Source organism: Thunnus maccoyii, chromosome 19, assembly GCF_910596095.1.
Source record: "Thunnus maccoyii chromosome 19, fThuMac1.1, whole genome shotgun sequence".
NCBI lineage: Eukaryota > Metazoa > Chordata > Actinopteri > Scombriformes > Scombridae > Thunnus > Thunnus maccoyii.
Window position 1 is genome coordinate 12,812,912 of NC_056551.1, and position 13,762 is coordinate 12,826,673.

General features: G+C 40.4%; 1 protein-coding gene across 2 annotated transcripts in view; it reads right to left on the minus strand.

Annotated features, from left to right (window-relative positions):
• Positions 1-12,595, minus strand: part of sh2d3ca (SH2 domain containing 3Ca) — a 59,377-nt gene extending 46,782 nt beyond the window's left edge. For both annotated transcript variants that reach the window (XM_042395756.1, XM_042395755.1), the window contains exons 1-4: positions 12,429-12,595; positions 10,388-10,675; positions 9,781-10,228; positions 6,107-6,146 (exon numbers count right to left, since the gene is read on the minus strand). In XM_042395756.1, coding sequence (XP_042251690.1) covers positions 6,107-6,146; positions 9,781-10,228; positions 10,388-10,675; positions 12,429-12,447 — 795 coding nt within the window. In that variant the 5' untranslated portion in view covers positions 12,448-12,595. The remainder of the gene's footprint in view (positions 1-6,106; positions 6,147-9,780; positions 10,229-10,387; positions 10,676-12,428) is intronic.
• Between the last annotated feature and the right edge of the window lie 1,167 nt (positions 12,596-13,762).

A 13,762-nucleotide genomic window follows, 5' to 3' on the forward strand; every position in this document is an offset into this window, starting at 1 on the left:
TGTGCCTTTGGGAGGACGAAAGACGGCCTCACTCTTACTTCTATGTCTGTCTTCTACACTCCATTACCCTGAACCATCTTGTTTCTTTTTCTTTCTCTCTTTCTTCCTTACTTTGTTTCCACTATTGCTTCCTTTAAATTCATTTCATCCATCTTTTTTTTCTTCTCTACATTCACATGCTTCTTCACTTCTCCTACTGTTATCCATTCATTAAACCCATCCTTTCTCTTTCCCCCTCAACTCCCTCTCTCCATGCTCTATCAAATCCAACCTTTCTCCAACCCTTCTTATCACCGTGCTCCTCCCCTCATCCTGCCTCCTTATCCCGACCGCTCATCACTCGCCTGACCTCCTCCTTCCAGCCTCCTCCTCTCTCTGATCCTTCTCGTTCCCTCCCTCCTCTCCTCCGTCCTTCCCCTTCTCCTCCATGGCCATCTCCTCCTTCCAGTCCTCTATCTCTACATCTCTTTCCCTGCTTGGAGGCGGTCTTCAGTTAAATATTAATTAGTGAACCCCATCCCGCGGGCTGATAAGGAGCACAATGGAGAATCCCGGCATGTGCCTGCGAGCATCCCACTAATGAAAGGAGTGTGTGTGTGTGAGAGAGAGAGACACAAAGATAGAAAGAGAGAGAGAGGTAAAGAATACAGACAGTGAGAGTGAGAGAGTGTGAAAGGGAAGAGAGAAAAAACGTGTGCATGTGCATGCGTGTGAGAGATGAAAAGAGACACACCGAGGGCAGATCAAGATTATATGTGCACACATATCCTCATGTGTGTCTGTGTGTGCACACGTGTGTGTCTAAAAACAAAGGCCGGGCTCCACTGGGGGTTAGGAGGGCACGGCTAATGATCTGTGTGTGTGTCTGATTGTCATCAGTGTGTTTTCACAGGGCGGACCCTTTTCACCAACTGGTTAATCCGTATCGAACCACCAGATATGTGTTTCAAAGCCCGTTTGAAACATCAGCCTGCAGTAATGATGCAGGGGGTGAAAGAGGCCCGGTGGAAATGCAGCGACTTTGTCCACACAAGCGTGTGGAAAAATACTTGTTTCGGTGTGAAATAGCACGATTGAAAATCAGCTGTCTTGTTTTAATTGTATTAAAATGACTAAACCTTATATAAATGTGCTGCTTTAGCAACTAGACACATGTTTAACATGAGAATAAAACAGTTTGTAATACTGTCTACCTCATCTACTGCTTTGTGGCATGAGCATGCTGACCTTGAGGAAGATGGACAAAATAACAGAAACCTAAGAATATAATGGCCCGGCAGTAAATATCAGTTTGGTGAAGATTATAATGATTGTTTTGCTGAGACTCTCAGGAATTCTTGAGGCTGCAGTTTGTGTAGCAAATATCTAACAAAGTGCAACTTTCAGTCAGTGTAGCTGATGGTCTGCTTGTAATCACTGAGCCTCTTTCCTGATGCAGTTTTCTTGTATTTTGCATGTGGTATTATGATATTTGAGATAATTTTCTCCACCACGTCACTTTTTTTTTTTTTTCAGTGTTTGCAACTGAAGCGTTAGTCGTGCAGGCAGTGACTGCTGTAAATCATAATTACAAAAGGCAGCTGAACAATGAGTCATTCAAAAGTTGAAAACTAATTAGTGAAGTGTGCTTGGTGACAGTCAGCATTTTAAGCAACAGTAGAGTTTGTCAGTTGTTCCACCACTTTGGTCCAAACTGACATGTCTCAACAACAATTGGATAGATTGCCATGACATTATATTCATGGTGCCCAGAAGATGAATCCTAAAAACTTTGGTGATCCCCTGACTTTTCCTCTACTGCCACCATGAGACTCTTTTAGAAGTGAAATGTCTCAACGACCTTTGAACTGATTGACATGAAATTTAGCACAGATATCCATATTCGCTTTGGTGATCCCTTAACTTTTCATCTGGTGCAACCAACCAGTCAAAATTTTAAAGTAATTGAACAAATTCAATTACTTTGATTTATGATGAAATACGTGCAAAAGTAATGTCATTCCCATCAGCCTCAGCTGCACTCTGTGTTTACTGCTTATTATCAAATGTTAGCATGCTAACACACTAAAGTAAGATGTGGAACATGGTAGACATTATATCCACTAAACATCAGCATGCTAGCATCACCATTGTAAGCGTGTTAGCATTCTGGCATTAGCATTTAGCCCAAATCAATGCATGTGGTGCCATTAATTGCTAGCAGTTCATTTGCAAATACTGAACAATTACATTTGAAGTGATGGGAAAAAATGAATAAAAATTTCAAATGATATTAAACTCTGAACATTGTGGTTTTCATCAAACTGGTCTTTACTGCAGGAGATTGTATGTTGCGTTATTAAGGTGTTTCTGTTATTATGTCCATGTTCTTAGTCTTAAAGATAACTATGTACCATAAAAGGGTAGTGTGCCGTATATCTGTATCTACATAATCTATCTGGGCTCTTTGGTGACCTAAATAAAATAATTCATGCAATTATCCAAGATGTCAAAAGCCTTTCAGTAAACATGACGTATGTGTCTGTGTGCGCAGACATTGTCTGTATTGTGTGTGTGTCTGTCTGTCTGTCTGCATGCTGAAGGAACAGTGACTTAAAAATTTTGCAGGGGTGTGTAACCGAGGGCCAACCCTGACATTTTACACCCCATCTCATTTACAGAGGCACCACATTAATTCAATCTACTGTAATAGTCACAGGCACACACAAACACACACGCACCCACAGACAAACACACACCCACAGACACACACACACACACCCACAGGGCACTGCCTTAATTTAATTGGGCGGCAGACACACAGATGAATACAGATTTTGGAAATTCAAACCATTCGCATAATCAAACATGCAGTAATGCACAAATACACAGCTGAGCTCCTCCACACACACACACACATGCATGCAAACACACACGCATACACACACAATTTTTTTACGAGCTGCAGTGTGTGTCTTGTGCCAGACATATGTTAATAAACCTCATAAGGACCAACCCTTTCCACCTCCCCCCTCCTGCCCCTCTCTTCAATCTACCACCAAACCACTAAATACTGTAGGGCAGGAGACAAAACAAGGCTGGGTTACAGGCGAAAAACAAACACACACAATCACAACCAAGTAGCCACACATTTACACGTCATACGCACTAAGTGTTCAAAAAAAGCACACACATACTGAGACTGAACATTTAGATTTGATTAGGGTCAGGCCTGTTTTTTCCATCAGCCACAAAGCATTTTAAAGCTACTTCTTTCACTTAAAAGTCACAAAAACAAACCCAGCAGATATTGCTTGACCAGCCGTGCGTCCGCATGAAAAATGAATGATGATAGATATTTTATGATAAAGCCTGAAAGATGAAGAGCTTGTCCTGAATGCTTTGGGGGCTTTGCTTACTGATCGCCTATTTTCTTTGAGCATATTCAGATCAGATCAGTTTGTCTGTCTTTCTCTCTGTCTCACTTTGTCCGATTTTCATTTTTATGTGTGTGTGTACGTGTGTGTACGTGTGTGTGTGCGTGTGCGTGTGTGTGTGTGTACGTGTGTGTGTGTGTGTGTGTGATAAGCTGAAGTAGAGTCGCTGGCCTGGTCTTTCCCATTATAACAGGGAACACTGAGGCCATGCAACTCCTGATTTAAACATCAGCTGTCATAAATGTTTCAGAGAAATGGAAGGAGATGGAGGGATTGCTGGCAGCTTTTGGAGGGTGGGGGGGGGTGTTGGGAGGGGCTGTTGTGGTGTGTGAGGGCGAGAAAAGGAGAGAAGAAACAAATTTGGGTGACAAAACATGCTGGGGGACTTGAATTTGCAGGAAATAAAATGTAGGTGAGTTGGCGTTCAAAGCAGGAGCCAGTTTCCCTACTCCCTAAGTGCTTGTGTGTGTTCATTAAATATTACATGCATGAAATATGATGCAAATTCACCTTAAGAGCACTCTGTCACACATATGTCAAGCTTATTTAAAATTGAAAAAACTTCAGAACTGACAGGTGACATTTGGTGTCAGCTAAAAGTGACCATGATTGTGATGAAAAAATGCAGATTTTCTGTAATTCAAACTCTTGTAACTCAAATTTATAAAGGTCAAAAAATCAAAGATTGGTCCTGAACGTATGTTTGAGGCAAGCAGAGTGCAGACACATTTGTTTTACTACTTACATGCTGTTATTCCGCCTACAACCTTATAAAATCCTAACAAGGGAGGCAGTGTAGTGGGATTTAAGTGCCGTCAATTTGTTGTGGTCAGAGGTTGTTGGTTGTATTTGTTTTACAAAAGGAATACAGGTCAGGGTCATAGGAGAAGGCTTCTACTGTCCTGTCTGTGATGTATAATCAATAGAAAAACAGATCCCAAGCATTCAACTGTACACTTTCTTTCTAGTCTAGTACACTAGTCTTTTCTTTTTTCCTTCTCTCCCTTCTCTCCTTCCCGAACTTCACTCTCTTGATTTTACTCCACAACTCTCCTCTCAGTTAATTTGCTTTATAGTGTAAAGCACATGGTGCATGAATCCTTGTCATACATCTCCAAGGTCAAGAAACAGCTTCTCCCGGATCTTTAAGGAGTTCACAACCCGAGTCTATGGCCCCACCTACTGGCTGCAGAACAACATGCCTGATGACAGCACAGCGCTGACATTACTGTAGCACTGCTGAACTACAAATTCAATTAGCTAAATGGCAGACTGAATTAGGCTAAAAGCAGAGTGAGCCTGCTAAAATGAGCCTAACTGCTGAAGACTGAGGGCTAATAATCAGCCACAATTACATCTGAAAGCTCACATTAAAAAATCGAATTCAATAATAGTGGAGAGAGAAGGAAATGCAAAATTAGTCGCTTGTTTAAAACTATTTCTTGTGTCTATACTGGCCTCTCATGCATTAAATGTGTGTGTGTGTATGTGTTGGTGTGTCTGACACAAATACTATATATGCAGAGATGAAACAAAAAAGTAAAAAAAAAAAGACTTTTCTACATTATTATGGGCAGGAAAAAGTTGGAAAGTTGCTGAGTTTGTCTAATTATAATCAGTTCCTGTACCATTAAAGGGGTACTCCACCAATTTTACGAATGAAGATCAGTTTACTTGTCAAGAAAAGTACTACTTAGCCTGTGAAAATGGTTGTATAATGTCCTCTGAGACTCTGTAGGGAGTCTAAGAAAGTAACTGTCTATGTTAGGAACCTTCGGTATGGTGTTTGAAAGACGTGGGCATTAATCAGGCAGGGAGGATTTAACAAAAGATAGAACTTAGTTTCATTAAGGGAAGTGTAGGATCCAGTATTTTAGAAGCTTGACTACTACGGACATAAATTCAGCATATCTTGGCCTCTGCTGCCTCAATTTTGATCATTCATTTTTAAAAATCCATCTCTTGTGTGTGTGTCCCAAACTTAACAAAAGTATAAATCGATGGAGCGCCCCTTCAACAAGCAAACTAAGTGTTCTCAAATTCATCCTCAATACCAGTGAGTGCTGCAGTGGTTTAATCAAGCAGAAGTACTGTTAATTTTCCTGACATGTTGCTTAAGCAGAAGAAAAAGCACTGAGTACAAGTAACATATATCTTAAACCTGCATTAACTGATTTTTCTGGCCACTTTTAGGCAGCAAACACAAGTTGTGAACACAATGCTGAATTATAATCACCTTTTAGGTTGATATTAAGTTGACTGTTTGTCATTTACACACCCAGCAGTTACAGAGCAACATTAGCATTTGGAGTTGTGTTTCTGTCCACCTGGTGAATGTAAGTCCAATATACGGAAATATCTGGCTGCTTAAGGCTCCACTATGTTGACCTAGTTGTTAACTGTGTTTATTTGCTGTTTGGTGCAGAGCAAATAGTGTACAGTGGGTTTTTAGAGCTTTTTCTCTGAAAAGGGTGAAACCAAAACAGTAAAGCTGCAGCCGCAGACAGCTAAACAATGAGCTAAAACTCACTATAAAGCTCTGTAAAGCTGAGAGGAGCTGCAGAGCCGAGTGAAAATTCTCTTTAGATTCATCACTATGAGCAAGTATATATTGATTTAACATTTTGCAGTTACATTTTAAAAAGACAACATTGTTGGATGTGATCGCTGACTGAACAGAGTAGACTTACCTGAACATATTCTGCCTGGGTGTCTGCTGGCTCCATGTGGCTGAAGAAACCGAAAAGAGAGAAAAGCAAAAGAGGGGAGATGGAGAAAAGAAGAAAAAAAGAGATGAAAGAGAGGGAATGTTAGGCAATGTAATAACCGGAAAAAGGCTGTAGACCTCTTGAAATTGTGCTTTGACACACATGCAGTATTTACACAAGCTTGCGTTTGATCTTGTCTTGTAACAGGTGCAGAGTATGTTACCACAGACCAAAAAACACGCCTGTATTCCCATGACCGACTTCTGCAGCGGCCTCTCCAGTGAGTAAAATTTTGTTGCAGTCCAGCTTCATGGAAAATGGATAGATAACAAACCCCACTGTGCATCCGAGGTTGCTCAATATGGTGCTGGTCTGTTAAATCTCTCAGGCACCATAACTCACACTTTTACACTCATGATGGAACCAGATCATGTGTCAAAGGCCCTGCTGTGCTACAGTCTTGGGAGACATATTGTGGATGCTGCTGTGCGGCTTTGTGATATGGAGCGACAGTGCGCAAAAGAGGCAATTACACCCCCAGACAAGTTTTAAGATCAATCAGAGCAGCTCCCAATTGCATTATGGGTCTCACAGGGCCCAGAGTAAAGCCGTGTTACACATGACCACAGAGGCCAGATCAAAGGGTCCCATCATGGCAGTGGGCTCGGGAATGTTAATAGGTCCCACGGCAGAGAAGCACTACATTCCCCTCCCAAGCTGTTCCTGTGCTGGATCTCAGCTGGAAAAATGATTGTACAAGTGTAGAATATTTGCCTTCATCATTTGCACTGATAACATCAGAATTTATCCAGAAAAAAAATAGATGAAAGAATATGATTGAGCTGTAAATACAAAAACATACCAATCATACATGAGGCTTTGAAAACAAATAGCACACCAACTCTAGATAGGAAGAAGGCCATTGAGTGCTACATTAGAGCTTCAGTCCATGTCAAGCATACCAGCTGTGGTTCACTTACTGATATGCCTTGTTTATGCTCTGGAGTTACAGAGTTAACAGTTTAAACTGTTCTTGTAAGTCAGATTTGGATTGTAAAGTGTGATCACTGTTTGACACTGAATTGCTTTAAATAAGTATTCACGGTGCAAATAAAAACACAAATAGCTTCAGTAATCACTTGCGGAGAAATTCTTATTTCCATTTCATGTATGATTAATGTTTCAAACAAAGAAAAAGCTTGAAAAGCAGGAACATGTGGCTTGAGGCACTACTCCATTTGTCACGGCTGACAATAAACTGAGGGGTTGAAAGAAACATTTACACTTCTCCCTGAAACTCTTCAACCTATTAGAAGTAATATGTCCTTAATATTTTACCTCATGTAGTTGACGTTTTATTTACTTAACTTTTATTTTATGTACTGTGAACTCTGTCTGTACAAGCAGCCCATCATCTTCCAGGATGATTATTCCTGGTTGAGTTTGGGTTTTTTTTTTTCTTCTTCAGATTTTCCTCAACTGACTAAGGGGTGTAAAGATAGCGGGCGTAATGTGTTGTACATTTTAAAGCTGTCTGAGAGAAACTTATGATTTTGTGGTATATGATTAAAATTGACTTAAAATTGACAAAGACTATGGCTGCAACTAAGTATTTTCATTACCAATTAAGTGGCATGTTATTTTCATGATTAATTTGTTATAACAACCAAAACATAATTCAGTTTATTTATATTATTATGTTATTTTTTGACAAAGAAACTCTTCAAATCCTTACATTTGAGATGCTGGAAACCAGCAGATGTTTGGCATTTTTGCTTGAAAACTGACTGAAATTATTAACCGATTATCAAAATAGCTAATTTTCTGTCAGTGAATTAATCCATTAATTGACTTTTGTTTCAGCTCTAGCTATGACATAACATGAATTAACATTGGAAGCCTCCATCTCCCTTCCCTTTTTAAATTAGTGCCCAACAAAGGAGCTAACATGCTTTGCTCCATGAGGGACAATGAGACCAAAGAACAAAACCCCTACATGTATCTGTCATAAATATGCCATATCTTACCAGCCACCAAAAACACCAACACTGTCTTTCCAGAAAAGCAGGCAAACTCAGGCAAAGAAGTAAAGAGCTGCACAGTCTGTCTAAGACAGAATAAGAATGACAGAAGGAAATGGACAGTCAGGCTGAGATGTGGAAGGACCTGTGATTTAGGACTGATGAGACATAGAGAGCTCTTTGATGTGCCCATACGGGACCTGCAGTACACTATAGAGCTACTGTATATTTCCCACGGTCCCTGTGCTGAACTAATGGGCTGATGTTGCACGCTCACACATGCACGCCCATGCATGCCAGCAGGACTACAGCCTACAACCATGCACACACACACACAAATCCCAGTGTAACACGATACATGCACTCTGCTATCATGCATGGAATATTGGAGGCAGAGAGTCCTTGGCATGTCATGGGAAAGCAGCGAGAAAATGCAATCTGCACGGGTGAGAGGAGGAGGAGGAGGAGGGGGAGGACGAGGACGAGGAGGAGGAGGTCAAGGAGGAGGAGGTTAGGGGGAATTTTAAGGAGTTACAGTACATTTTAGTCTCAAACTCTCAACAAAGTTTTGACTTTGCTGATGAATCAACTAAGACATGATGAAATGCACATGATGAGCATGCAAAAATCTTATTTCTGTGAGTCTTTTGTGTGTCAGAGTGAATCAATGAAAAATAAGAGAAAACATCAAACCAGCAACTCGATCAATAAAAGGAATCAATGTTACCTGCTGCCTTTAGAAAGTGAAGTAATGAATCCTGTTATCGTCTCACCTCATACCCATCCCCAGAGACAGGTCCCGTCCACAACAAAGTCAGCATAAACTGTAAACTGTCCACTGGGTACTGGGTTAGTCTCCAACCATGGATGTGCAGCCCATGGCTAACGCACAGAGTAGGGATTATCCTGTTATGGGTCCCAAGGGCAAAACTGAGCTGCTGGGCCCCCATTAACCCCCACTCAACCACTCTCAGAGTAATGTGAAGGCTACAGTTTTTCAATGCTGGAATATAAGATTTGCTATGTGGTAATCTTATCAAATACTGATTTATGAATGTGCACAAAACGGGTCCTAAAACTAGATTTTAACACAGGACCCACCTTAAGGCCTATCATGTAAATTGACACTGTGCTTTAGTGGCGCATACTGCATGCACTAATTTTCAATACACCCACCAACCACTTGACACTCTGTAAACCTGGGGCACTAGCAATCCAGCCTTTGCACAGAGGAAGATTGTGTGTTCCACTTCAGGGTCAAACTACATCAAACACTCATTGTTTAACCAAAGTGCAATATGTTGTGGTGAGGGCTGGGATTATTGTAAAAGAAAAAGCAACCAACTATTTGATACACATAGCTTCTACTAGCACACTATAATGTTATAGATTTGTACAACCTTAGATATTTTCTTTATGTATGTTGCATGGTTTCAATTAAACTTGCATTAGTGAGATAATAGCCTACTGTGAATACCATGATGTGCTAAGTCTGGGTAACAAAAGGGTCCTTAAATTGATGGTGCTCTCCCCTTCTCCTCAATCAGTAACCTACCTTTCCTCATTCAGTGAGTTTTTAGAAAGAAAAATCTTTGCTTTGTCAGAAAAATGTAAGTGTATTTGTATAAACCCCACCTGGAAATGCTGTCAGAGTTTTGGTTTCCTTTGTCTTCTCCTTCATGCGGGGTCTGACTGTTCTCCTGGCTGAGTGGCGGGGATGACACTTCTTTCAAGGGTTCAGGTTGGTCATCTGTTGTCAAATCTGCACCTGCCTGGGTGATGCCCTGCTTATCAGTGCTTGAGCCACCAGATGGCGACACATCTTCACAGGCAGGTGTGGGTCCTGAGGTGGTGTTTTCAGTGCTTATGATATCGCTTGCAGGTTCCTGCTGGGTCTTGGGTTCGGTTACAGAGTCTTGTTTGAGCCCAGCATCTGCTTTAACCACAGCCTCATCTCCAGCCACCTTGGATGAACCAGCTGCAAGCTTTGGGGGCCCGCGGTCTTTGTCACCAGCAGGTCGCTGGCTTTGACTTCTGCTGATGCCGCTTTTGTCTTTACTCTTCTTGACGCTGCTGGGGCCTCCTAGAGAAGGGAGGGACATAAGAAATAACAAAACATAAGCAAGACAGGGGTAGGCAGAGGAAATAAAGAGTGAGAAAGAAGTCATACTGCACAAAATGACACTAAAATTAATTGCCAGGCTGAAGCATTAATGCTAAACTCTCAACCTCTGCTGCTGACCTTTACTATTCTTGTCCTTCCTCTTCATCAGTAGCCGTGGTAGCGTGCCCACGTGAGTATAGTTCTCACTAGAGCGAACGTAGCTGGCAGTCCGAGGGCGTATGGCGTCCATGTCATCCATTGTTGTCTCAGCAACTGGAGCCATGTTCACCGTGGTTACAGAACCACATTCACCGCCATCTCCAGGTTCATTCCCAGCGCTTGATCCTGACTTGGAGGACTTGGAGTCTGATTTTTCAGTGGAGCGGCGAAAAGAGAGGTTGGTGAGGCTGCCGAACCACTTGAAACCTGAAGAGGGGAACAGTTAGAAAATAAAAAGATCATTATGTACTGTAGTAACATATGATGTTGTCCATATCTGTTGGCTATAACAGCAATTTATGAAGTTTTTAATGAATCTTTTATTATTTGTCAGTATTTTTACCAGCCCACTATACCCACTGTACCTCTATATTGTTTTTATAAAGCTATTTCAACAGAGTTGGTGATTTGATGATGGAGGAAACTAGAGGTGTGAGGACTTTGAGAGTATGGATGACAGTAAGGACAGAGGGATTGTAAGGTGGAAAGAAGAGAACAAGGGATGAATAGAATAAGGAGGGGAAAACAAGTTAAAGAGGATGAGTTAATCAAAGATTTTTATATTACTAATGGATAAACTGACTCAATGTAGTGCAAAAGACAAGTCAATTTTATTTGTATAGCCCAATATGACAAATCACAAATTTTCCTCAGGGGGCTTTACAATTTGTACAGCAAGACAACATCTTCTGTCCTTTCAACCCTTGATTTGGATACAGAAGAACCCCCCAAAAAAATATTTAACAGGGAAAAAAGAGGACAAAACCTCAGGAAGAACAACAGAGGAGGGATCCTTCTGTCAGTAGGGACATGCATTAGAGCTTGTGTGTACAGAATAGACAAGATAGCAGAAATTACAGAAATACAGAATGGAAAAATGAGATGAAAAAATTATAGATAGATCCGCAACATGAAAAACATGAAGAATCTGATAAAGAGGACATTGAGCAACTTCAAGGTGCCGCCAAACAGATAAAAGTAAAAGAGGTCACTGATAGTGAGCCATAGAGCAAATATCACCCAACTCCACTGTTCCCTTCAGCTCTGCAGAGCTTTTTTTAGCCTCTTGTAGGTGATTATTTTGTTCTTCAGTCTTGCAAACTCTGCTCTCAGTGACCTCAATTCCAGCCATAGCAAGCAGCTGTTTTAGCAAAAAAACCTGCCCAGCAGCAAACAGCAGACAGAGTTAGCAACTTGCTACACATTGGAGCATCTGTGGCTTCATGTGTGCTGAATGTATTCATAGGTAATTGTTTGCCCAAACAATTTAATAAAGTGATAATTTGCTAGTTTGTTCTGCTGCCCCCAAGTGGCAAAAAAATCAATTAATGCAGCTTTCTTTCTTATTCTAATTCTGCCCAGCTGTTACAGTAAATTGCCTTTTGCAGAGCTTGGGGTTTGGGGTGTTGCTCTACAGATGAGATGAATCTTTGTTTCCATTTGCGGCTGTGAAGTGAGACGTACATGTGCAGATATTGGGTATAAATGTATAAATGCCATTACTCATGCAAGGGGATTTTTTTTCCTTTTTGCATTTTGCATTTTGCATTTTGCACCACAAATTTGACTTTGTGATAAAATGTTCAAGCTGTTTTTTTTAACAGAGGATCAAATATATAGAGTTTTTTTAAAATTTATTTAAATAAAATATTTACTTTTACAAAACATAACTGTATAACATCTGTATAACTGAAATAATGCACTATATGGAACTGAAATATATACAAGCTGAGTCAAACATAGAACAAAACAGGTCTCTAAAATAGCTTCTATTTTAATCATTTTAGCTGCACGTTGATTTTTACATTATGTCATTATGTTACAAAATTGACATGGCAATTTGTGAAAGGTTGTACTGGTTAACCTAACTGCTCCCACCCCTGCAGACTAAAAGTGTAAACATATGATCAAAGTGCAGCTGCTCTGCACACAGACTCACACACACACACACAGTACTCACTTAGTCTCCGTCGGCTCATGTTGTGGCTGCAATGTGGGTACACGATCAGCTGCAGGTGGGTGACAGATGGATCATCAGGGAGAAGATGCCAAGAAAGAGAGAGCCAACAAGGGTGGATGATTTCTGAGCAGGAGAAACTTTCATATGAACCACAGTTCCTCTCTGTGGGTGAGATACTGCACACAATTTGAATGTGTGGGGGACAAAACTGAAAGATAAGAAGCAGCGACAGGGGCAGGGCAGTACTTGACACTTCCTGTGTAAAGCTGAAAGGGCCTATGGTAAGAGGAAATGGAGATGAGATGAGAAAGGTTGACAGGGTAAGATAAAAATATGAATATATGAAACATGTGAGGGTGCCTCCTGACCGAAATGAAAATGTGTTGATAGAACAGGATGAGTGGTGACGGCAACAAGGGTGGAGTAAAGTGTTTAAAACACAAGTGCTGGTTACTTTTACCCCACTGAAATAAAGAGTTTGTTATTAAATCATCCAGTAGTGGTCATAACCATCACCTTTGATATCAATGATTATCTACCTCATGCTAACAAGCCTTTAATCTTGCTAATGTGGTTTATATTCATAGTTAATGTTTGATTCAGAGCAGTGATTTTTGACACACACAAAATTAAGATAATTCTGAGGTAACTGTGGGTATAATCTGATTACTTATGTAATCTGATTATTTATGTAATCTGATTACTTATGTAAGGAGATGACGTCTTGGGTTTGAATATTTCCCTTAGTGTAAACCAAGCTGATACAGAGTATATGTGATAGTGACAGGCAGCGTGGGATGGGGGGATTTTTCAAAAGCTTAAAACTATTTAAGGGAAAACAAAAGAGGAAAACTGTTGCCAAGAATGATCTTTATAAGGATATGTTTTGGAGAGTGGCTGTACCAGCCAAATGACAGCAGCAGCGGTTTTCCTGACAGGTAACCTTGTGTGAATAATGATTGTTTCACAAGTAAAGATGGAAAAGACTGGGGTTGGCATCCTGTCTCCTAACAACATCGGTTTATTTTAACCATGATTGTAATCTTTCCAACTTAACCAAACAACTTACATATATGTGGCAGATCAGAAAAGACTTATATATATACTTGTGAATAATTTCTGTGACTGTCATATCGGTCGGTTTGGGAGGGACTGACAAATAACTTATTTTGTTGAATAAGGTATGAGACAGTCAATAACAAAATAAAATCTCAAATTCATCATAAAATACAAAGCCTTCAAAAAGAAGAGTGTCTTTCTTACTTATTATTTTCTACCATTTTAGTTAGACATTTTACTTATGTGTTGTGTATTTATCTATTTTTAAAAAAAGC